General features: G+C 52.3%; 1 protein-coding gene across 4 annotated transcripts in view; it reads left to right on the top strand.

Annotated features, from left to right (window-relative positions):
* Positions 1-2,189: 2,189 nt before the first annotated feature.
* Positions 2,190-26,673, top strand: part of Scn5a (sodium voltage-gated channel alpha subunit 5) — a 96,640-nt gene continuing 72,156 nt past the window's right edge. For all 4 annotated transcript variants that reach the window (XM_074059837.1, XM_074059835.1, XM_074059838.1 and 1 more), the window contains exons 1-3: positions 2,190-2,326; positions 21,121-21,445; positions 23,787-23,905. In XM_074059837.1, the coding sequence (XP_073915938.1) occupies positions 21,173-21,445; positions 23,787-23,905 (392 nt within the window). In that variant the 5' untranslated portion in view covers positions 2,190-2,326; positions 21,121-21,172. The remainder of the gene's footprint in view (positions 2,327-21,120; positions 21,446-23,786; positions 23,906-26,673) is intronic.

The following is a 26,673-nucleotide window of genomic DNA, read 5'->3' as shown; positions in this document are numbered from 1 at the left end:
CCTTAATCCAACTTTGAATCTGAGGTGGGGGGAGAGTGGGATAAAGGAAATGCTAGCTTAAAAAACCTTTTGATTGATCTCTGCTCACTGCACACTCCTCTTGCTGCTTTAATTAAATGAGGTCTGGCAAAGAGAGTCTACATCCTGGCACAAACTCCTTCGTGGTGGCAACTACTCCAGATACAGTGGCCCATTCTTATGTTCTGCAGCCTCTCTCAGAACTCCAATGTATCTTTACAGCTGAATCTCCACAAAGTCTCAGTGGATTCCTCCCTCCTGTTGGCCTTTCTTCCCCTATCCTCGCTTAAATTAGGGGTGCCTGTAGATTCACAGATTTAGCCCACCTCTTCTGCTGGCAACATCCCCGGTCCAACACCAAGAAGGAATGTGAAACCTCACCTGCGCTAGATACAGAAGGAGCAGGGGGCTCTCAACTCCCACCTCAGCACCTTTGATTCCAGCTTCTCTCTTGCTTGGCCCAATGTTTGTTTGCAAGTTTGAATCTTCATTCCAGGTCCAGAAGCCAATGGTGAAAGATCTCAGGGAAGATAGGACCTTCTTGCTACCACTTTCTCTATACCTGCCTTGTAGGTATGAGCTCCAGAAAGGCGGATCCCACTCTTGGAGCTGAAACATTGACAATGACTGCACTTCCCACTCTGGACACTAGTGGGAGCTGCTGGTCAACCCGAGGTGCAGCAGGGGCTACCAGGAATCAGGGAGCCACCTGTGGTCCATCTGTTTGTCTACTAGCCATTCTGCCCCTGCTCAGAACCAGAGAGTCCTCTGTCCTGAACTTCTTAGTACACTGACTTTCTCACTGATCCCCTCCAAAACATGGGCAGTCCTCTGTATACATGAAAAGCATCCATTCAGGTCCCAAATGGATCCCTTCAAGATCCCAATAATGAAGAGACAGGACCCAGTCTCTGGCTTCTAAACCCAGCACCTCAGTGTCCTCTGAGATTCCAGCACCTGTTTTGCCCTCCAAGAGTGGTTCTTGCTTCTAGGAGCTATGTGGCAGAAGAAAAAAAGACACACACACACACACACACACTTCTGGGTGGTGGCCACTGCAGAGGGAGAAGGGCACTGTCTTTCCAAAGGCCTATGGGCAAAAGCTGGTGGCCTGACTTGTTTAACAGAAGAGTGCTCCTGCCACCTGGGTGTTTCCCCAGGAGTCTGCTTGAATCTGTGCCCACATGTGCATGACTGTCTCTCAGATTGTCTCACAGACTACGCCTATGACAGCATCCTTGTGTGAGACAATGTTCTTGTCATTATGTGACCATGTCTGTGTGTGTCAAGAGAAAGTTGTACATGGCTCAAGAGGGTGAGAGGTGTGTGTGCATGTGGGCAGGTGTGTTCCTGTATTTGTTGGTGTACTCTGGATTCTGAGCCTGGGTGTGAACTTGTTACTGTCAGCACATGTGTGTCAATGTAAGTAAGTCTCCACCACCGCGCAGAGTTCAGTGTTGTCGCTGTGTGCATCCTTAGAAGATGTGACCTATGTGAGTGTGTCTGTGTCAGTGTCAGCGGCTGTTTGTCTCTGAGACATGTGGGTGTCAGAGTTTGTCGGTGTGTTGCCTCAGTGTAGTGTCAGTGTAGTGTCAGTGTGTGTGTGTGTGTGTGACTGTGACAGTGCAGGTGTGCATATGTCCGTGTGTGTCTGCCTCAGCATGGATGTCAGTGTGATTCTGTGTCCACGTGGATCACGGCTGGTGTAGGGTCCCTAAGTCAGTGAGGAGGTGCGTGTGTGTGCGTGTGTGTGTGTGTGTGTGTGTGTGTGTGTGTGTATGTACTCCAGCTTGTGAAGGAGTGTATGCCAGTGTTTGTCGGCGTGTGCCTGTCCATGTCTGCGTGGGTGGCTATCTGTGGCGAAGCGTCCCCAGGCCGGCGTGCGGACGCAGCGTGTGTCTGTCTGTCCGCGCCCGCGTGGGCGGCTGTCTATGGCAGGGCGCCCCGGGGTCAGCGTGGGGGTGTGCGCCCCGCCGGTGCCCGTGCGCTCTCCCTCCTAGCGGGCGGAGCCCCACGTGCGGAGCCCCGGGCGCGTCGCTCTGGGGCGGAGCCAGCCCGGGGCCCCGAGCCCCAGGCCGAGCCCAGGCGGGGCCCGCCCCCGACCCCGCCCCCAGCCCGAGCCCGCGCCGCCCGCCGAGCCCGGAGCCCGAGCCGAGCCGCGGAGCCGAGACGGCGGCGGCGCCCGTGGGATGCGGGGATCGCGCCCCCGGGGCCGCTGAGCCTGCGCTCGGTGCCCGAGCCCCGTGCCGAGCCGAGTCCGCGCCGAGCCGCAGCCGCCCACCCCGGGGCCGGGCCGGGGTACCAGCAGGTGAGCGAGCGCCCCCGCGCCCGGCGGCCCCGGCCCAGCCAGAGCCCCCTTCGCCTGCCGCCGCCCAACTTTCCTCCCCGAGGGCGGGAGCGCCAGCTCCTGCGCCCCTCCCCGGCCCCGGGGCCGCCCGGCCGCTCCCTCCCCCATCGGTGCCCCCCAGGAGTAGGGGGGGAGAAGGGGCGCAGATCGCCCTGACTGGAGGGGATCCCCGGGTGGCGCCTTTTGTCGCCGCGTGCCCCCCTCCTCTTCCCTCTCCTCCGGGTTTCCCTGTACGCTGTCGAGGGCCGGGGGAGGGGGTGCTTCGGCCCGGCTTCCCCGCTATCCCTGGCGCAGGCTCGGCGAGGGTCTGGGATTGGGACCCGGATTCCCGAGGCCGGAGACCCCAAGGTCAGAGCGGCGGCGAGGCGCGCATTAAATGGTTCCCGGGAGCGAGGGTGAAGGGGCCGCCTGGGTAGGACTGGGAAAGGGGAGAAGGCCAAGCACTCCCTTCCTGTGGGCCCGGGGTACCGTCCGCTCTGGTTGGTCTCTGTGTTAGACGAGATCTCTGTGCGCCCTGACAGGAGATCTCTGAGCGCTGTAACGGAGGACAGAACTACAGAGTGCCGTCTCTCCGCGGTCGGACCACTAAGGGATCTCAGTGCCCTCTAATGCCTTAAAGTGGCCGAATCTCCGCTGTCTGGTCCCTGTCCTCTCTAAAGGTGGAGAGACAGCTCTGAGCGCTGATATTCGGCTGAGTTCTCTGTCCTCCTCCCTTTAACCCTGACAGGCTCACGCGGCTCTCGACCTCTGTTATTTGATTGTCTTTGGTGGCCCCTGGGAGGATGCAGAGGTACCTCGCCATGTCTCAGGGGACAAGGGCTGGTGCAGGCGGAGATGCAGGGGTGGTGATGGTGGTGGTGGCGGCGGCGATGGTGGTGGTGGTAGTGATGGTGAGGAAAATGCCAGGGAGAAGGCCTGGCTTTAGGTCCGCCTTTCAGACACCTGTTGGAGGGCAGGGTCCATCCGTTTGTGCAGAACTCATTCTTGTGTCAATGCCTTTGAGCCCAGTAGGGGCCATGGGACAAGTATTCTGTTAAGGTCCTAAGTCACCTGTCTGCTCACCTCTGGCTGGGACTCCAGGCTCACCTCCCAGTGAGCCGGGTCTGTGCCTTCTACATGCTGCCTTCCCCATGCCAGGGCACCTCAGCCCTGTCCCAGGTTCCCCCCATCCTTCAGGACCTGAAGGATCCCTGAGCTACAGAGACCCTCCATCCCTCCCTCTCCTTCTCCTTGACTCCATCTCCTCCCAGTTAGAATCCCGCAGGTGCCCAGGAGCAGTGGTAATGACGGTTAGGTGCTGTTGTCACAGGAGTGTGAGGAGGACAGAGCCAGGGTGCTGCAAAGAACCTCAGTAAACTTTTAATCTGACCCCCTGGCCACCACTATATTGCACAAGTGGGGAAACTGAGACCTAGAGGAGGTCAAGGACTTACCCAAGGTCACAAAGAGTTGCTAGATTGGATCCTTTGGGATCTATTTCTTGGTGCCCAGACCTACCTAGAACTGACCAAAGAGGGTCTGAGCAGAGAGGGAACTGGTCCCAAAGTGCCAAGAACTCACATCTAGCCTGCTGTGTCACAGGGAGCTTCCGTGCTCCAGGGTACTTGGCCAGTCCCTGTGTGGGGATCAGAACTCCTCTGGAAAATTCCAGGTTGGACTCAACATGAAGAAGGAGCTCGGAGCTGGGCACCAGTGTCTCACACCTGTAATCCTAGCTACTCAGGAGGCCGTGATCAGGAGGATCGCAGTTCCAAGCCAGCCTGGGCAACCAGTTCTCCAGATACTATCTTGAAAAATCCATACAAAAAAAGGGCTGGTAGAGTGGTGAACTCAGGTGAAGGCCCTGAGTTCAAGCCCCAGTACCACAAAAATAAAAAAAAAGAAGAAGAAGAAGAAGCTGGGAGGAATGGTGCCAAAGAGGGGAGAGTCCTGAGGACAGCCTGGCAGTCTGTTTCATAGGAGGCTGATTCCTGCTGATCCCTAGGGAGGCTTTTTGGAAAAGTGTGTAATGATAGAAGTGTGACACCAGAACTCACTCAAAAGAGGGGTAAAATTAGCTTTGGTCAGGAGAGTCAAGGGTATCTTGGTAACAAAAATAACTTTCCACCTGGGTTTTGAAGGGTGAATAGAAGTTTTCCAAGTGAGAACAGTGCAGTCTAGCTATCAGAACCTGTATGTGCAAAAGTGCAGAGATGTGAAAAAGCACAGTTATTAGTCAAGTGATCTGTTGGGTCCCATGGTGTGAAGGAGCAAGGAGCAGAGCGAAAGCCAAGGTCACAGTCACGGGGCCCCTTATGAGCTCTGCTCAGGAATTGGGAATTTATCATCAGTAATGGTACTAAAAATAGCTAACATGCACTGAGTGCTTTCTATGGGCCAGGGACTCACTGAGCGCTTTACAAGGCTCATGTCACTGAATCTCCTTGCATCAACCCTGGAGGCAAAGACCACAATAATGGCCATTTTGCAGATGGTAAAGCAGCTCACTCGCTGTCACACATCTAAGTAGCAGAACTTGGGGTTGAGCCCAGGTATCTCTGCCACCTCCTCGGGGCAGACTACAGGTGCCTTCAAAAGTCTTTCAGCTGAAGGAGAGGGAGGTTACCACAGGTGACAGAACCTGGTGCATGCCTATCTTCCTTCTCCACTGAGGAGTATGTCACCTGAACATATTCCTTATTCTGAACATGCATTCCCACCTTCAGTGGCCATCTGAGGTATGATGCCCTTGTGCTATGCCATGGGGGACAAGGGGCAAGGGAAGTCTGGTTTGGCAAACTGGGAAGAACAAAGGAAAAATGCTTAAGTGTTTCATGCTTGGTGTGAGCCCAGTAGGACTTAAGGAGGTGCCAGCATCCAGCAGGGAGTTAGGGAGAAGGACCCAGGAAGGAAGTGCATTCCTCCAGGAAGAGATCAGGGCTGGAGGTGGGAACTGGATTCAGTAGCCACTGCAAACCCATGATTCTCAAACTTGGTGACATCAACACCACTTGGAGAGCTTTACATAAAAACTCCGTGTGCAGGCTCCACCCCTAGACGTGCTGATCCCTTGGCTGTGGGTAGAGCTTGGACAGCAGTGGTTCTGAATGCAGCCAGGTGACCCTGACGTGGTGGAGAGGAAGAGAGGGAAGAGGGTTGAGTCTCGAGGCAGAACTGTGTGAGGAAGGCTGGGAGGGGGAGTGTGGGTCCTGGGGAGGGGACTCCCTTCTGGGAAGTTCATAGGTAGATGAACAAGAATGAATAATTTAGAAAGAAGTGCCCATAAGATTGAGCAACAGTCAGGGTGCAGGTGACCTCGGCAAGATAAACGCCCCTCTCAGCGCCCACAGAATGTGCTGGTGAACAGACAGATTCTTGGTGAGTGAGTGAGTGACTTGGTGGGAATGCAAGTCAGTTTGGAGTGGGTTGAGGAGGGAGAGGAAGTAAGGACATGGAGACAGCATGTGGAGAGAGCGTTGAAGGGTTTGGTGGTTGAAGAGGGAGGTGAGAGAGGGGAACTGGCAAGGAGTGGGGTCCAGCAGGGGCTGTAGGGAGAGACCAGTGTTCGAACAACCCTTTGCATTGCATTGGGTCACAGTGCATCCCTGGCATCTCTGGGCAGGTGCCTATGGATGGGAAGGTGCCTCTCCCCCAGAGTGAGGGTCAGAGCTCTGTGGCTTAACCATGTGGGGATGGGGAGTTACACGCATAGTTACCTGCCCACCGGGTCAGTCAGGGAGGTGGCGTGAAGGGTCTTCCTGTGAACCTCTGTGGGGGAGGCGTGATGGTTTTGGGACTGCTGGGGTGAGAGGGGAGGAAAGAGAAGCGTATTCCAAAAGCTGTCTTCTAAGACAAGGAGACAAAATGAACTCATTTGGAGCAGGTGTCCAGAGTGACAGAATTTGGAGAAGACAGGACTGGAGTAAGTCTCCTGGCTAAACCACAGAGGCACAGAAAGGAGAAGACCAAGCCAGTGGGCTGCCTATGGACAGAGGCTAGACAGTGTTTGGGGGAGGGTGGGGGGCAGCGACTATGGGGTGAACCTGGGACTGATATCCCCTGCCTTCTGCCAACCTAGGCTGGCCTCACACAGAGTTCTGAAGCAGAGTTCAGCCTAGACAACCTGGAGAGGACACTTTGTGCCATGGAAGGTTCTAGAAGGTGTCTAACACAGAGTAACTGCTCCATGAAGTGCTCATACTAGTGGGGAAAGAGACTGGCCACCCATGAACAATAGATACAGAAGATAATTGTAGTGCTGTGAAGGAAATGTGAAGCATGATAGAGAGAGGTGGCAATTCTGGCCTGGCTAACCAGGAACTTCTCTTCTGAGGAGACTGATCTGGGGCCTGAATGACATGAAAGAACTAAACCTGAGATGTGGGGGGAAATGCAGAAGAGGGAGCTGTGAGTGCAAAGGCCCTGAGGCAGAAACAAGCTCCAGAGGTGGCTGCTGTAGTGGAGCAAAGGGTACGGGATGGCAATGGACTGGTGCTCCCCACCCCTCTGTGGACTGTCCCTTCGGCTATGCACAGCTTACACCACTTGCCTCAGGCTGGCAGTGGTTCCTGGGAGCGAGACTATTTTTAGACATAACTCTCCTCTCTGTGAGCCTAGAACATACCGTGTCTTTTTAAGATGATCAATATGGAATGGCACTATTTATAGAGATTCTATGTCAATTCCTGGGACGTGGGACCCCCAGATAAGGGAGGAAGTCCAAGGACCAGGCTTTGTGAGGATGGGCACTGTGGCACCAAGGACATTGGACATAGATTCTTTGAAACTTGTGTCACCTCCTCTGCTGGGCCTGGTCTCACCCCTTCCCTGCAGAGTCACAGCTGCAAGCTGGGGAGCCAGGTACCCAAGCTCCTCGAACCACTTCATTTCCCAGTGGGGCACCTGATGTGCTCAAGTCCCAACAGAAAATGGAGGCATGGCTGCTGAAGCCACGGACTGATGGGACAGTTTTCGGTGTCTTTTCTCTAGCCCTTACTCTGTTTTCTACTCTGAAAAGGCAGACAGGGATACCGAGACACTCCAGGCCTCCAAGTTTACCCCGAGTCAGAAAGAGGGCTGCCCAGGACAGGGGAAATGCAAGGTGGAAGTTGGGGGGGCTTGGCCTCCCCTGGGGGAGATCTGTGTAGCCCAGGGCAGCCAGGGAAGGCTGCTTGGAAGAGGTGAGATTGGAAGCCATTGTGGAGGACACACGAATTTGGAAAGGCACAGGATCAGGCTGTGTGTCCAGGCCTGTTGTCGGAGAGAATGTTTATGCTCTGAGGCTTGAGCCCTTTCTCTCCTCTTCTGATTAAATCTCCCAGGGCGGCAGTGGAAAGTTAGCCCCGCAGGAGTATTAGCAGAGGGGAGGATGGAGCTGCTATTGAGGCTCGTGGGCCCAGGCAAGCCCCTCACCCACTGGGATGGATGGAGATCTGTCCTCATCACCAAGGGCTTTCACTGCTTTCCGCCTACCCACTCAGGGCGGGTGCCCCACAGGCTGAAGGTCGCTTGGGGATGCAGGCAGAGCCCACACTTTCTGGTAACGGACTCTCAAGTAGAGGCTCCTTTCTGGAGGGTATTGATTCCTAGAAGGCCTGTGTGAAGGGAGGACCTAGCTCAAGAGTCAGTTTTCAAAAGAAAGCAGGGCAGGGAGCAGTGATGTGGCTTCAGGCACCAAAGCAGTTCTCAGGCTAATGCGCCTCTTCCCCCATCCTTACACACACACACACACACATCACACACACATCAACACCACACACACACACACCACACATCACACATCACACACACACATCACACATCACACACACACACACATCACACACACCACACCACACATCACACACACACATCACACACACACACACACACACATCACACACCACACACACCACACACACACATCACACACACACACACACACCACACACACACACCACACCACACACACACACACCACACATCACACACACCACACACACCACACATCACATACCACACCACACCACACACACACCACACACATCACACACACACCACACACACACCACACACACACACACCACACACACACACATCACACACACACATCACACACACACATCACACATCACACACCACACCACACACACACACACACATCACACACACACACACACACCAACACCACACACACACACCACACATCACACACACACAGCACACACACACACACACACACCACACACACACACACCACACCACACATCACACACCACACCACACCACACATCACACACACACACACCACACCACACATCACACACCACACCACACCACACACACACAGCACACACACACACACCACACATCACACACCACACCACACCACACATCACACACACACATCACACATCACACACCACACATCACACACACACATCACACACACATCACACATCACACACCACACATCACACACACACACATCACACACCACACACACACACACCACACACACACATCACACACCACACATCACACACACACACATCACACACCACACACACACACACCACACACACACATCACACACCACACACACACACACCACACACACACACACACATCACACATCACACACACACACACCACACACCACACACACACATCACACACCACACACACACATCACACACCACACACACACACACATCACACACCACACCACACACACACCACACACACACATCACACACACACACACATCACACACACACATCAACACCACACACACACACCACACACACACACACATCACACATCACACACCACACACACACACACCACACACACACACACATCACACACACATCACACATCACACACACACACCACACACCACACACACACATCACACACCACACAAACACACACCACACACACACACACATCACACACCACACATCACACACCACACACACACACATCACACACACACACACCACACACACACCACACATCACACACACATGAACACCACACATCACACACCACACACACACACCACACACACACACACCACACATCACACACACACACATCACACATCACACACACACCACACATCACACACCACACACCACACACACACATCACACACCACACACACACATCACACATCACACATCACACACACACACACCACACATCACACACACACACATCACATACCACACACACACACACACACACCACACACCACACACACATCACACATCACACATCACACATCACACACCACACTACACACACACACCACACATCACACACATCAACACCACACATCACACACCACACCACACACACACACCACACACACACATCACACATCACACACACACACCACACATCACACACACACACATCACACACCACACACACACACACACCACACACACACACCACACATCACACACCACACACACCACACACCACACATCACACACACCACACACACATCACACATCACACACACACATCACACACACCACACACACATCACACACACACACCACACACACACCACACATCACACACCACACACACACACCACACATCACACACACCACACACACATCACACACCACACACACCACACACACACATCACACACCACACCACACACACACACCACACATCACACACACACACACCACACATCACACACACACACACCACACATCACACACACACACATCACATACCACACACACACACACACACCACACACACCACACATCACACACCACACACCACACACACCACACACACACACCACACACCACACACACCACACCACACACACCACACATCACACATCACACACCACACACACACCACACACTACATACCACACACACACCACACACACCACACACACACACACACACACACACACACACACACATACACACACACACAGCTGGGGCAGGGAATCAGACTGTGGGCTGCCCAATCAATACTTCCTACCTGGCTGTCCAGGCCCCGGCCTCATTGACCAGGACAAAAGCAGGAAAGGGGCCCAGACAAGCCCCTCAGAGCCAAGGTGCCTGCCTGCAGCTGCCCCTGCCCAACTCTCCTGCCTCTGGGCAGATTCCCTGCTGGGGCAGGGAGGGGATCCATCTAGGGGACACCACGTGGTGTGAGGAAGACTGTGGGACAGGACTGCCCACTCCAGCCAGACCTGAGTGGAAAAAGGCACCCAGCAGCCTGTTGCTTGCAGTGCCAACCACACCACTGTGCTAGGTCGGATGCAGCCAGACTGCCAGTTAAATAAAGCGACAGCTAGTTGCCAGCAACACTGGAAACCCAGGGAAAGCCCCCACTTGCTTGCTGAGTCTGTGCCTATTAGATGGATAATTGCAGTGCTTCTGTTTCAGGAACTGTCTGAGAGAAGGAAAGGGAAAAAAAAAAAAAAAAAACTCCCTAAAGATTCCTTGGGGCCTATCGTCCTTAAGAGATAGCTGGACTTCCGGTCCCTTCTGGTCCTCACCTTTTATGATCCAATTAAGGACTTGTCCCCAGAAGGGTCACTTGTGTTCACAGTGCATTGCACAGATAGCTTAGATGACACTCACCAACAAATGAGAAGTAAGAATCTCACAAACATTATGTTGAACAAAACCAGCCTGGTACAAAAAAACCTGTTTGTGTGAGGTTCTAAAACAGGCAAAAGTAAGCAGTTGAGTGAAAAAGACAGAGGGGACTGTAGGAGTGAAGGGAATGTTTTCTTAATTATCTTAATTGGTTTAAGTTACTCCTCCAACTGTACACCTTCGCTCTGTTCATTCTCTTGTATTAGTTATACCTCAGTTTAAAAGAGCATTGAGGAAAAAGGGTTGCATATTTGGTTACAGTGTTCGTGGACACATTTGTGGCATAGATTTAGTGTCTTAGTAGGTTGGTTTATCTCCCTCTGAGTGATAAGAGACCCCAGAGAGTGGCCTTCCAGATTTCTCTGGAGGAATGTCTGTCTCCCTCGATGTACACAGTAGGTGCTCTATAAATGTCTTGGTTGCCATGGCATCAGTGCACAGTTACCCTGTGAAGGCTTTTTTTCAGCTCAGGTACTGAGAAAAATGAGTTGGAAGGAACAGGGCTAGAAAGTCAGGATTCCGATGGCTGTCTTGTGAGCACCTGTGGGCCATGAGTGTTTGGGGGGGACCCTCTCCAGTGGGCATATTTCTGGCCTGGTTATATGTACTGTGTGGTGTAGACATATGGACTGGGGTCTGGGATGGATGCACCGCTAGGTGACTCTAACCCTGGGCCTCTAGCTGCAGAGTGTTTGATGATCCAGGTTCCCCACCCCCCTCAGACCAGCACCTGGGCAGTGTGCCACTCAGCCCATTATAGATACCCTGGGCATGGACCAGTAAGGGGCCTGACAAGAAAAACTTGGGCCTGAGGAAGAGGGGCTGTGTGCCCTGCACCCTGTGGAGGGGGTCCTGGCATCCTGGGAATTACACATTTCCCCAGGAGTGGCACCCAGTCACTGTTGAACAGTTGATGGAGTGAAGGAGCCACTAGCTACCAGGCCTCCAGGGCCCCTATTCTTCTTGCAGGGAGGAAGCTAGGAGAAAAAGGCAGGCTTGGAGTTCCCATATGAAACTCCCAAACCAGCTTGTCCTTGGGAAACACGGGGTGAGGCTGAGGTGGGGTGGAGCTGAGGTGCCAGCTCCTCCTTTGACCCCCAGCCTTGAGGGAATTCCTGGTCTCAAAGACCCCCTTTTATTCCTGCCTGGGGAATCACTTCTGCAGAGCTAAAGTGGGTGGGGTTTTCCTGCCATCTGAATTAGCCTCGGCTTCAGCCGTGGTGTTGGAATAAATGAGATGCAAATGTGTGTAAATGAGGGCATCCCCAGCTTCTGGGGTGGGCATGTTCGCCTTAAGAGGAGGGCTGAAGTGATTCTGCAGGACTTCTCAAGATCTCTGGCGGCAGGATGGAGACTCCAGAAGGAAAAGCCCCTTTGGGACTCCCGCAGCTCCTCTCACCACTGGGGACTGCACAGGGTTAATGCTTTGCTGCCTCCAAGAAGTGGGGCCTGCAGGGAGCCGTTTAGCTGAAGCCCTGGTGCAAGGACTTGTCAATGTGCCTTTGATCTGGGAGCGAGGACCTGAATGCTCAGGCCAGAGTGCCAGCTGGTACCCCCATGGAGCCTTTGTTAGGCAGAGAGCTGGGTCTGTACAGATAATTGCCTGGGCTGGTTGGAAACATGTTATAGACCCCTCCCTCTCCCCTCTTCCGCCCCGCACCCCTCACCCCATCAGCCCAACCTGTGGCTTGAGCCTTCACAACCACCCACAGCCACTGCCAGAAACCAGGGCGGCCACTTTCTGGTCTGCCAAGACACCATCCTTCAACCCACCTAAGTCCCCGTCCCCACCCCAGAGGCCAGTCTGAGGCCCAGCCCCAAGGCAGGTGGACTTCTGTTCTGGTTTAGGTTCTGGTGAGCTAGCACGCTGGCATCCGACAGAAATGTGTCAGCTGCACATTCAAGTCACATATGCAATTTTAGATTTTTCTACCAGCTACATTTAAAAAAGTAAAAACAAAGTGAAATTAATTTGTTAATCATATTATCAAGTTAAAGATCTACTTAACTTGAAATCAATATTAAAAATTATTAATGTATTAATTGGCATTCTTTATCTCCTACTAAGCCCTCAGAATTAGGGTGGGCTCACAGCAGCACACCCACACCTCCATCCACACTAGCCACAGTCCAGAGCAGCTGCCTGGATGATGGTATAAGAACTGGAGAGAAAACTGCTGGAGAATAGCTTCTGTTGGGAAAGTGCTGACTCTGGGCATGGGCAGAAATCGGCCAGGTCTCCCTGGGAGCATCTACCCAGGCGTGGGCACAGGTCAGGCGGGCCTTCCAGGGGGAGGACCAGCCTTAGATGATCCAGTGGCAACCTTCCTGCTCTCCCCCACTCAGCTTAATCCAGACAGGTAGCTGAGGTAAACCCTGCACCTTCCTCCAGTGCTCTGCCCTGGTGGTAGGAGGAATGGAGTGCAGTAGCTAGGCTTGAACACACTGGGGCTTTCAAGTTCTCTGAGCATCAGGTTTCCTGTGAAGGGAGGCTCCCCTCCCCCTTCCCAGGAGATTACAAGGATGAAATAAGGTGATCCACAACAGCGCTTAGTGCTGGGCAGGGCTCCCAGTGAGCATGTGATACTGCTGGGATGCCCATGGTCCACCTAGCTCAGAGTTGGGGAAACTGAGGTCAGAAAAAAGGCAGGGGAAGGGGAGCAGTAGGAAGGTTGATCTAGTACTCACTCTTTTATTCATCTGGCTCTTCATAGGCACCTGACTAGCCTGGGCCTCGCCCTTGTGGGGATTCACATGTGCCAGGGACATAGGGAAGGAAAGAGCCAGGAGGGGAGGGCTGGTGTGGAAGGAAGCAAGGAAGCACTCTGCCTGGATCTCTGAGACCAATAATGCAGTTACATCTCAGGTAACAATGTTTCTATCAAGGATGGGCTGCCTGCAGCCTGTGAGCCCCTGAGATTATAAGGGAGCTGCAAACGACCTATCACCTAGTAATGTGGCAGCCATTGTAAAATATTACTCACAAGCGATGGTGGTGTGCAGGGCATTGAAAGTATGGCTCATACAGTTACATAGAGTGTTAGGTGCTACACGCAAACTTGATAGCAAACAGCCAAGTTGCCAGTTTATGTATTTGCTGTGCTATGTTTTATCATTATTTTAGTGTGCACTCCTACTTATATAAAAGAAAAGTTTATCAAAATATGCCATGATATGCTGGCATCTGCCTCACATGGTTCATGCTTATCGCCTCTCTTTTTTTCAATTTTTCATTTTTTTTGGCAGTACTGGGGTTTGAACTCAGGACCTTGTGTCTGCTAGGCAGGTGCTCTACCACTTGAACCACACCCCCCTGTTTGCTGAAGGTATATTTTGAATAGGGTCTTGCATTTATGCCCAGGCTGGCCTGGACTTCAATCCTCCTATTTATGACTCCTGCTGTACCTGGGATGACAGATGTGCCACCATGCCCAGCTTTTTATTGGCTGAGATGGAGTCTCGATAACTGTTTTGACCAGGCTGGCCTCAATCCACAAATCCTCCTGATCACAGCTTTGAAGTAGCTAGGATTATAGGCTTGAGCCACTCTGCCCAACTTTATCACCTCTCTTGACTGCATCAAGAACCACATTGAGTTTTGGGCCTGGGAGTGTTGCTCAGTGGTAGAGCATATGCTTAGCATGAGCAAGACCCTGAATCCCCAGCACAAGAAAGAAAGGGAGAGAGGAAGGAAGAAAGGGAGAAAGAAAGAGAGAAAAAAGAGGCCACATCAAATGATTGACCTACACTGTTGTCTAGGTAAATACACTCTATGATCTTCACGCAAGAACAAAATTGCCTAATTGCGTATTTCTCAGAACATGTCCTTGTTATTAGTGATGCGTGATTGCAATGACAGCCATAATCACAATGATAATAGCAATGGATAATCACTGTATACGTGCTATGTGCCAAGCTTGAAAAGTATCAATACATTTATGCTTCACAACAACCCTGGGAAACAGGTATACTGTTACTGACCCCATTTACAGATGGGAAAACTGAACTGGAGAAACATCAAGTAACTTCCCCCAAGGACACATGGTGAGTGGTGGGCCAGGGCTCAGGTTCATGTGGACAAGCTGGTTTCCAAGCCACAGCCCTAACCACTTCCTCTTCCCTAATTAGAACAGGAAATCTCCAAGTGGGGGAAATGAGAAGACCAGAAGAGAAGGGCCAGATGGATATAAGAGGGGCGGCCTCTTTGGCCCAAGGCATTTCCTCTTTGTTAGTCTTAACAAGTTTGTGTAGAAAATGTCCTTGCTAGTCAGCATGGTGTCTCTGCTGATGGCTTCTTCGTTTCTTCAACACCTGTTGATTTGGGACCCATCAGTTTGGGAAGAAAAGTATTCTATGAAGTCACTTGTAGGACCATGTACACAGTGGATGCTAATTAAACGTTGACTGAATCTTTCAGTTAATGAAATGAGTCTGAGTAGAGGTGTTTATTAGCTTGTTCTCCTCAAAGAAGAACTGAAGTAGCCTGGTGCATGCAAGGGCTACAAGTTCTCATGGGGCATCTTGGGGAATGAGACCCAGCATGAGCAAGCTCCCTAGTTTTCATGTCATTGTGTGGGTTCCAGTGGATGAGTGGAGTGAAGTTCCAACTTGTCAGACTTCTCTCCTCCACCCTCCTGTCTCTGGTGTGGTCAGCCCAGAAGCACCCATCTTCTTAGCATGTCCTGTCAGCCTGAGCGGAGAGCAGGGTCCCGTGCTCTCAGGTGAAGTGTGACTAGGGGATGCTCAAGGAGGCACAGATGCCCTGACTTCCCCCTCTGGGGCATGAACCGCTGCTTCAGGGGTACCCACATCCTCTCTGTGAGCCTCTGCTTTGGGATCCAGTACAGACAGAAGGAAACCACCACTGGGCTGGTAAAGACTAGGGCAGGTGGGACTGTATGCCAAGGTAGTGGGTACTCCACCCCGAAGTCAACCAACTGCCAGGCAGGAGAGAAGAGCACAGAGCAGAGGAAACTGGCAAGAGATTTTCTAGGAAGCTTGGGGGCCACTTCCACAGAGCACTGTGCATAAATTTACATGGCAAAGAATATTCTTTGTATGCTGGGTTCCAGAGGCTCCGATTCCAAGGAGACCAAAATGCCAGCGGTGACTCAGGAGGCTGGAGTGTGCCTGCCTTCAGGATCAGTCAGGGATTGAAGTGGGCAGGGAGGAGCTGCAAGGAGTTGGAAGACTGAGTTCAGCTTCTTCCTCACTCCAGAGCTGACCAGCCATGCTGGTTTGTCCAGAACTGTGAGTGTCCTGGGATTTGGGGTTTTCACTGTTAAAACTGGCAGGCCCATGCATACCCAGACAAGTTAATCATCCCATGTCAGTCCCCACCCCAGGCAGCATTCACATGTACCCTGGGCTGCCAGGCTGCATATTCCAGGTCATGGCACTGTTCGTTCACACATGTGTGCCCCATGTGTTCAGGAAGCCTCAAGAGGGCCAGTCCTCCCTCCACCACACACATATCTCCAGCCCGTTGTCCAGCAGGTTAGAGGGGGCTCCTATCCCTGCTGTAAAAAAGGTATTTAGGCTGGCTTGGGGAGACCAGACTCATTCCAGACACTGTCAGTGACCAGCTGAGACCAAAAATGGGCAAGGGCTGGGTGTGGTATAGAGGAAGGAGTACAGCATGGGTGGGTGGGCCATCAGAAGAGCCCTGGGGGAGGCAGGTAATGAGGGGAGCAGGAGGTGGCTGCCATCATAGAGGATGTGGACAGTGTTTGAGAATGTCTAGCCGGGTGCCAGTGGCTCCTTATTTAGAAGGCAGAGATCAGCAGGATCCGGTTTGATGCCAGCCCAGGCAAATAGTTTGCAAGACCCTATCTCAAAAAAACCCATCACAAAAAAGGGCTGGTGGAGTGGCTCGAGGTGTAGGCTCTGAGTTCAAGCCCCAGTATTACAAAAAAAAAAAAAAGAAGAATGTCTAAGTCACAGAGTGGGGTGGAAGGAAAGAGGAAGGCAGGGTGACAGGCATGGCTGTGGTCCAAGCAGGGCTCAGGAGTCCTGTCCCAGGGCCATAGCCTTGGGGATGGAGGTGGGAGAATTGGATGGGTTTGGAGGGCTTGTGGTCAGAGTCAAAAGAAAGGGTGTTAGGAGGAGCCAGTTTGAAAAGGAGGCTTCACAGTTTACTCCACCAACTCTGCAGAACCAGTGGGACTTAGGGGCAGATGTGTCCAGTAACCCAGAGAAATGAACATGGGGCAGGAATGGAGTGGGGGCTCCCAGAATGCAGCTGGAAGAACAGGAAGCTGGCCTGACCTAGAAAGTAGATGTGAGGTTGGTGCTGAAGGAAAAGCCAATATAGGGAGGGAGAAACTTTTCTTGGGCAAGTGTAGCAGTGTGTGGCTGGTGTCTAGGGGACAGGGGACAGGTCTTGAAATCAAATCCATCCACCGCAGGCTCCCCGCACTCAGGAGCTGTCAGATAGAGATCTGCTCAGGTGTTTTAGGGCCTCCCAGACCTAAGGGCTATAGTCTGGCCTAAGCCCAGAGGATCCTCAGACCACCTCTGTGATCTCCTCACTCTGGCATTCCGGAAACTCTGTAGCCAGAGCAGGCTGGGTACAGCAGGGCGTGGGCCCTGAGCTGCTGAAGGAAGGGCAGGGCCAGAGCCAGGTGCAAGCAGTGGGAGAAAAGGGAGAAAACAGATCCTGCCCGCCCACCATGAACAGGCCGGAGACAAAGGACACTCTTGGCAGGTTTACTTTGGAACCTGAGGCTGCCTGGCTGCTGGGGAGCAGGGAACTTCAGCAGGACTCTGGTTTCAGCTGCTCCCTTGGAACCAGGGCCCGAAGGGTGTGGGTGTTCTGTGGGAGGACAGGTGGGATAGACCCTTCTTGGGATCCAGGGCCCCATCATGAGGGCTTGGGATGCAGGGAACTAGAGAGGGTACTTGGACATATAAACCCAGACACCTGCCCCTCTGGTCTCTGCCCATCTCTGGGGATCCTTGGGGCTGCTCAGCCTCTCCTACAGGGCCCCTGCAGGACTCAGAATGGAATTTCTCAAGCCCAAGGGCAGGACAGGCTGAGTTCCCCAGGCCAGGCTTCTCCCCTTCTTGGAGAACGTTCAGTGCTGTTCTCCATTCCTGCCCAGAGATGATACCATGTCCAGGTGAGTCAGAGTCAATGAGCAGCCATGGAAGCCACTGAAACCCATCGCAGGGGGATCATGGTGAGAGCATTGGAGAATCCCAGAAGAGATTTTGGGGGTCTCCTTGTCCACCTTCCTTACTTCGCAGGTAAGGAAAGTGAGGTGGAAAGGAGGGGACCCCCGGTTAGCAACTAAGCAGAAACCAAGACAGGGTCTTAACCTTTCTCTATCAGTTGGGTGAAGCCCATCTCACATTTTTCAACACAAAATAAAATATGTAGGGTTGAAAGGAAATCAGTTGTATTGAATCCAGGTATCAGAACACTTAATAACCAATTTTTAACAGAGTAGTGTTTGTGCTTCTTTATTGATGTTTTAAATAAGATCAAGCAGCAGGTCTAAGAACTGTAATTTGGAAGTAGTGATGACCATTAATAATGTCTGCAATGCCAGCAGCCACCGTGATGAGATGGGGAAGTAGCTGCAATTTCCTTTGGTCCCAAGTACTGCTAACACTTCTGCCTTTTTTGCCTACATTCCCAAATGACGAGATTGTTAAATTTGAGTTAATTAGAAGGAGGTATAATTTCTCCCCGAAATCCTTTCCATTCCCTCCAAGTGGTTGGTTAAAAGCTCCTGAACTACGTAGACAGGCAAGACTCACCTACCTGTACTTGCAGCATTCAGGAGAGTGGCTGCCTTTGGCAAAGGAGGGTAGTTAGTGTTTGGACAGGATCCCAGGAGAGAGGAGCTGGGAACCATCTCTTTCTTCATCTGGGTGCTGGTTCCCAGGTGTGTTCAGCTTGTGGAAATTCATCCACCTGTACATTTATGTGCACCTATCTGCATGAATCCTTTATTTCAATACAAATTACAAACATTTTTACGAGGACAGGTGTATGTGCAGGTGCAGGCCTGTACACACACAGATACACACACACACATTCTCCACTCTCTCTCTCCCCCCTCTCCCTGTGTGTGTGTGTGTGTGTGTGTGTGTGTGTGTGTGTATGTGTATGTATGTGTATGCCAGTAAGGCTTTGCACGTCCATGAGTGTACACGTCTCCAGAGCACTTGCAGGCATATGGACACAGATGGATACAGTGAAACAGAAAATGGTATTTTTAGCAAATAATTCCAAGCTAACAGGGTGGCTTCCCAATTTATGGAACTAGTGATTGCTCACAGTGGAGAGGGTTGCCCTGCAAGGGGAAGAAGTCATCCAGGCTGAGCTCTTTATTTTTTAAATAAAAAGAATAATGACTTTATTATGTTTGCAACTCATTATAATGAATTGAAGCAATAAAGAAAAGTACAAAGAAAGTTTAAAATTACTGAAATTCCCCTCACTGTTCACATCTGGTGACAAGTGTTACAGATGTCTTTCTGTTCACTCAAAGATGGAAGGTAGATAGGGAAGTGCTTTTATGAAGTGGGAACCTACTTCCTGCTATTTTTAAAAATAAAAGGAGTGTACTTAAAGACACTCCTTTAAGTACATGTGAATGAAACAAGAAGAAGATGCAGAGGATGAAATGACTCTAAAAGCACAGATCCTGAGATCTGTCTTCCTGCCTCCCTCCACACATCCCATGCTACACTTCTCCGGGGAAGCCCTTTTGAGGACAGGCCAGGTTGTGTTTATTCTCTGTTCACCCACCACTTGGCTAAGTGCCTCAGTCCACAGTGCTCAGGGTGGGCTCAAGCCTGAGCCTTCACTGACCACATGCAGGGCTGGGGCAAAAGCAGCTCCTGGAGGTCATTGGTGACGCTCTTTGAGGATAACATCAGGGCAAAACCCTGGGTTGACAGGAAGGGATTCTGTCCTGGCAGACATCTCCAGCAGGTGTCCACTCTGCCCTGTTGAGCTGATGCCCAGCCATTCCAGGGTTTGATGTGGTAATTAACTGTGCAGCCTCCTGGCTTGGTGTCTCAGTCAAGAGCCCTCTGACCATATCCTGTTTTGGTGGCCATCAGGAGCACATTCCTCTGCCTCGCTGTCATAGGCAGAGTGTGTTCACACCAGGTTCTGGATTGTTTGTGGCCATCAGGGGCTACATTCTCCCGATTTGACATCAGATCCATGTGCTGGCTGGATGTCCTAGTCAGTAGCGGTCACCATTTTCCCCGTTCTGCTGTCCGTTGGGACTGGCATTTGTTTGTTCACATTTGGGATGAGGGGAGTGAGGAGAAGCCAGAGGTGCTCCCTCTGCATTTCCCATCTTTGGAATCAGATGAGCTCTGGGTGATGCCACACCCCAAAGGGGATTCCTTTGAGATCCTTAGTGGGGGCTCTACCACAGCTGTGTGGACCAGGGTACCAACATGTGGATGACAGAGCCAGAGTTGTTGTCCAGCCATTTCCAAAAACCCACGGGGTTTTCCTGTGGCAAACATAGATGTCACGTCAGTTTTCCACCTCTGGTGCCCTAGGTGAATTCTGTACACTCTCCCCCGACATGGTCAAATTGTGCTGTGGGCTCCGGACACACTCAGGCTGGAAATTCTTCTCTGGAGAGGAGGGGCGGGCACTGCTCCCTTCTGATACCCTGACTGCCCACCCACGGTTCTCCATTCACTTATTCCTTAGCTCAGGACCTGCTCTGCCAGGAATCCAGGATTAAAAAATGACAGGTCTCATCCCAGCCCCATGGAGCATACTTCCTCAGCCTGGGGGTTGTGGGAGTGTCTCAAATGAGGACCATTGGGCCAGAGGGTGCAAGGGACTCCTTTTGTGCTGACTGGGCAAGATGGAGGTACTGCAATGACAATTGCTCTTGCCCACTGATATTCAGTCAGGCTTATTAGGATGGGGAGGGCGAGCGACCTCTCTGCCAGTCTTCACTCCCTCTCACACAGCCTGAAGGGCTTGGGCTGACCCCAGCCACTGTCAAGCAGGTGCAGTGGTTGGCAGTCAGCGGTCCTGAGTATCTTTGCAAACCATGTTCTTCCCTCCATCCGCACAGTCCCTCCTCACAGGTCTGGCCACCTGACCTCTGTCCTGGCCCCCTAGCCATCATGTCCATGTCTGTCTTCCAGTTTCCCCCAGGCAGCCTGAGGAGAGCCTGTGCCCCAGAAGCAGGATGAGAAGATGGCAAACTTCCTGTTACCTCGGGGCACCAGCAGCTTCCGAAGGTTCACACGGGAGTCCCTGGCAGCCATCGAGAAGCGCGTGGCAGAGAAGCAAGCCCGAGGCTCGGCCACGCCACAAGAGAGCCACGAGGGGCTGCCCGAGGAGGAGGCTCTCAGGCCCCAGCTGGACCTGCAGGCCTCCAAAAAGCTGCCAGATCTCTATGGCAACCCACCCCGAGAGCTCATCGGGGAGCCCCTGGAGGACCTGGACCCCTTCTATAGCACCCAAAAGGTGACTGCTGCCCCTCCCCTTCTGTGCTGTTTGTAAGGCAGCAGATAGGGAGGCTCTGTGGGGGGGGCAGGCTACCTGGGCTTTGGGGAGTGATCCACCAGTGGTCTGAATTACACTCACCTTAATTTTGGAGTTCTGGAAAAGGGGCAGAAATCTTGCAGCTGAGCTGCTGGCTTGGGGCTATGAAAGAAAGAGAGCAGCCTGTGCTGAAATCTTGTCTCCTTGTGATATTCTTTGGGAATTCCCTGTAGTTGGATGATCCGCTTTGGAAGGCCCCTCCCTGCCACAAGGTATGTGTATGAATTGGAATGAAGCCCTGAGTCCTGCTACGAATCCAGATTGGGCCCTAGGGCATAGCGTGTGGTCCCCTCTCCTAAGTAAGGACAGTGTGTGCTCTACCCCATCCCTCCAGCCAGGCATTGGCAGAGTCAGCTAGCTCAGGCTGCCACAGGACCATGAAGAAAGCCTGAGAGGGGTAAAGGACTCTGCGACTGCTGAGGGCATAGTGTGGGGGGAGGACTTGTTTTGTCATTGTCCCTCTTGTGGGTAGGAAGAGGAAGTGGCTTTTGTCTATAAGGGCTGGGTGACAGGTGTCCTCCCAGCATGGCTTCTACCCAAGAGGTAAGCTCCCCAGTCCCAGTCTAGATTTCCTGGCCTGGCCTCCTCTGTCAGGACCACGTCAGGACCTTGTACCCAGCCAGTCATAGCACACGGGCTTCCACAGAGGCTTAGTCTGGCCACCCCACCCACATTTCTGGGCTACTGCTGGAGCATGAATCTGGGGGAAGACCTTTCTTCAGTGGGTGCCAGGAAGGCCAGTGGCCTTCCTCATGTTACTGTTGTCAGCCACATGCACTGAGGGGAAGGCAGGGCACATGTGGTCAACACGAGTGCACCTGTGTGTGAGCATGTGGCAGGTGTGAGTGTGTGTGTCACCAAGTCCTAGGTGTGTGACTGTGGTGTGAGACTGTGTTTTAGAGACTGAAAGCCTGAGGGGGTGTGTGCACAAAGGCATGTGTGAGCAGATGTGGGTGTGAAGGAAAACACCCCCACCCCCAGTCTATATAAGCAAGCAGGAGAGGAAACCTTGAACCTGGTCCTGCTTGCAGACTTCCAGACAAACTGTCCTCCAGTTCAAGTGACTCGAGTGGAATTGAGGTTGGGAATGAGCATAGTTGGTATCAGAGTTATTAAGTGAAAGGTGAACGCAGACAGAGAGGGAGGGTCTAGGTCATGGCTGGTCAGAGCTGGCAGAAAGAATTGGAGTTAGTGAGTCAAGGCCATGGTGAAAAGATGGGTGGTCATTAGGTTGGAGTCAGCTAGGATAGGCAGGGGTCACACACAGCAGGTGGACCTAACCAAGAATGGAGTTAGGGCTGAGTTGGGCTTTTAGGGCTGGGAAGAGTTAGGGACACCTTCTTTCTGTCCCCATGTCTAGGAATGCTTGGACAGTGGCTCCAGCTGTGTTCTGGCCTCTTACCTCCTGTCTTCCCCTTTGACCTCTGGCCATGCTGCCTGCAGGCCACAGACCAATGGAGACACCACACAGAACTTTCGGCTCTAGTCCATCGGTCAACTTGCCTCCCCATTCCAGACTAAATATAGCCTTGCTCCACCAGCTCAGCTCTTGGAGAGCTGTGCCTGCATGTGCCTGGACAAGTGAGGAAGGACTGCTGTCCTTGAGGGCTGATTTTGGCCCCAACACCCACATGATGAGCTTGTACTCAGCCTCCAGCACCCACTGTCCCATGCCCCATTAAGCCCTTGTAGGCCAAGGGAGGGATTCCGTCTTGGGCTGCTCATGATTCCCTAGAAAGAGACACTAGGTTGTCTCCTCTGAGAGGGGGACTGGCATTTGCCTGGGCTCCAGGAGACAGAGTCCCAGGGAAGGTCTCCCAGGACAGTTCTGTACTTTCCTCTTCCTTCCCTCTCACCCTGGTAAGTCTTCCCTGCTGACCTGGCCCCCAGCCATACCATTGCTCTCAAAGGGCTTTGTTGGGGAAGACAGGCAGTATGAAGGGGGATATCTAAGGGAGAAGGGAAGGAGGAGGCATCGGTGCATCTTCTAGGCCTCTGCTGTTGTGGCAGCTGGACGTAGCCTATAAAAGTTCCCTTCTTGTTGGGGCTAATTTTAAAAGTAAACTAAATTTCAGCCTGGCCTCCCCTACCTCACCTATGGGCAAAGCAGTGACCTGCTGGGTATGCTAGCTGCTCCCCCTTCTACCCTCTCTCACTCCCTCTCCTCACTCCCCATCCTTGAGCCCTGGTCCTAGGGCTCTGAGCCTCTTTTCACAGGGTCTAGAGCTGCCATCTCTGACCTAACGCTTCTCCCTGTCCACAGACCTTCATCGTGCTGAATAAAGGCAAGACCATCTTCCGGTTCAGTGCTACCAATGCCTTGTATGTCCTTAGTCCCTTCCACCCTGTCCGCAGAGCAGCCGTGAAGATTCTGGTTCATTCATATCCTTTGCAATTAATCTTTGCTGGATGTTTGGGGGCTTCACCTGGGGGTGTGCACAAGAGTACCGCCCCCACCTATCTCCATCGTTGTTAAGGGCAAAGGTGCTGAGTCCCAGTTGCTCCTGGTACAGCTGCATGGTCATCACCTGGGAGCTGGCTGGAAAGATAGAGCCAGCTAGCCTACCCTAGACCTGCCGAGTCAGCACCTGCATTTTAATAAGGTCCCTGGGGATTCATGGGTGCAAGAAAGTTTGAGAAACCCCCTTCTGATACTTCAAAAGCCTAGAAGCCAAACGGTAGGATTCCAGACGTAATGAGGCTGTCAGCATTCCCCTGCCTCTGATAGCTTTAGTGCACACCCACCCTCCATGGCCCTAGGCCTTCCACCTCCCTACCCACTTGTGGGGACCTTCAAGCTGGTTGTCAGGGCTCAGCCAGGGAGAAGCCATTTCCCAGTAAAGAGGCCTCCAGTTTATCCTCACGTGGGCATCTTTCCAGGGAGGCAACACTTGCTTTTGGACTAGGTGTTGACAAAATGTTTGCAGTTTCAGAACATCTCAAAGAACTCTGGTTAGCATTCAATTATATAAACCACAGCTTAAAAAAAGCTCCAGGCTGTGTAGAGCTAGTGGAGCAATGCAGGGGGATGAGGTGCCCAAACTGACTTCAGGCCTGAGAGGGCCTCATTCAGGACACATGGTATAAGGCGTCACATCTCTTCCCTGGGCTTCAGAGAAGGGGCCCCACAGATGGAACCTCAGACTCGGGTGGGGTGGGCTGCAGAGGCAGAGGCAGTTTACTGAGGGCCTGGGCAGCCCTTCCTATAGCCACTGGTCAAGGTGAGGGTACACATGCAGGCTCTGTTAATCAGAGCTGTGGGGCTCTGAATGCCAGAACCCCTCAAGGTCTATGCAGCCCCCTGCTCTGCATGGGCATTCCTCCTGGGGAAGTTTACAGACCCCTAAGAGTAATAAAGCAGCTACACAAATAGTTGTCACTGGGGCTAGAGTGTGGTGATAGCCTGTTGAGAAGATCACCAACAGGAGAAAAGGCAGGCTTCTTTCTGCTCTGAGCCATCTCAGGCCTCACTCCAAGGGCGTGGCCTGCCTGAAAGCATCCTCTGTGCTCACCTGGGGCTTCTCCTTCAGGTATCTAACCAACCCAGATCTGTTTGGCAGCCACAGAAACCCCCCAGGGATGCAGCCTCGGTCTCAGGGCTCCTGCTAGGCACTGGGCTGGGGCAGGGGGCAAATGAGAGGCCAGGAAGGCAGATGGGTGAGGGAGGCAGTGGGAGCACTTGATTTCCCAGTCAGCCAGAGAGGCCATTTAGCAGTGGCTCTAAGGCTGTGAGTTACTGGTTCCACCTGGGAGGTTCGGCTCTGAGGGCTGTGAGCTGGCCAGCTTTCCTCTCGCCCAGGGCAGCTGCAGGGAGTGGGCTTAGGGTGGATCAGCATCAGGGAACCCAATGCTAGGCTCCTACTGGCTGCCTTGGCACTGCATTGTCTGGGGATAGGAGCTGGTTTTGGTCCTTGACAGTGCCACCTAGTGGGCTTGGCAGCACTGGGAGAGGAAGGCAGGAGACTGCTGGGGTTTGGGACCAGCCCCTCAGCAATCTGGAGCCTTGGATGAGTTTCAGTGCCACGGGCATCGCCAGGATTCTGTAGGAGGGATTTCCTCCTCCCCACCCCCGGAAACTGCTTTTTAGCAAAGTCCTCAGGCATTTGCTTAAAAGGCAAATTCTTAGGGCTTTCCAGACCAGAATGGCCAGTGTAAGGCCTAGGAATCTACAAGCTGTCCATGTCTCCTTTTTTTTTTTTTTTTTAATTGAGGTATACTTCAAAAATTGAGGTACATGTCAAAAAATTTTAAAGTGCACAAATTGGTAGAGGATTTTGTTGTTGCTGTTGATAGTACTGGGCTTTGAACTCAGGGATTCCCACTTGCTAGGCACTCTATCACTTGAGCCATACCTCCCAATCCTTACTTGCTTTAGTTATTTTTTGGATAGGGTCTTGAATTTTTGCCAGGGGCCAGGTGTGAACAGTGATTCTCCTACATATGCCTCTCCATAGCTTGGATTATAGGCATGTACCACCACTCCTTGCTTGTTGGTGAGATGGTGTCTCAATGACTTTTTGCTTGGGGTGACCTTGAACCATTATCTTCCTGATCTCTACCAAGTAGCTGGGATTATGGGTGTGTGCCACCAGGCCTGTGGTTTCTAGTATATTCAAAATTTATTCAAAAATCACCACTATCTACTTCTAAAAGATTTTTATCAAACCGACAAGAAACCCTGTGCCCTTTATCAGTCACAGTGCATTTCTGTTTGTTTTTGTCCTGTCTTGTTTTATTTTTTAAGACTATGTAGGCCAGGCTGGACTGGAACTCTCCATTCTCCCTCTTCCAACTCCCAAGTGCTGGGATCACAGGTATGTGCCACAACTCAGCTCACAATGCATTTCTAATAAGAAGAGTTTATGTTTTGCATTGTGAACTTTCACTTTGCTTAAATTTTTACATCCATTCAAACATCTACTAAGTGCCAGCATGTGCTTGGTTCTGTGCTAGGCCCTTTGGAAAGGGGAAGGTGGAACAAAGACAGACTTAAAATGGGGCAGGAATGCAGCCTGGTGAGAAACTCTGGTCTCCTGTGACAAGCTAGGAGTCCAGAGTGATGGGCTAGCAGAGGCACCACCATCCCGTTTGGCTTTGCTCCTTGTTCCAGGCTTGCAGGGCATCCCTGGGAAGTTGCTGGAAAAGTAAAT

The sequence above is a fragment of the Castor canadensis genome, chromosome 17 (genome assembly GCF_047511655.1).
Source record: "Castor canadensis chromosome 17, mCasCan1.hap1v2, whole genome shotgun sequence".
Taxonomy (NCBI): Eukaryota; Metazoa; Chordata; class Mammalia; order Rodentia; family Castoridae; genus Castor; species Castor canadensis.
Note: the sequence above shows the minus strand (reverse complement) of the source record. Positions and strands in the feature narration are given on the sequence as shown.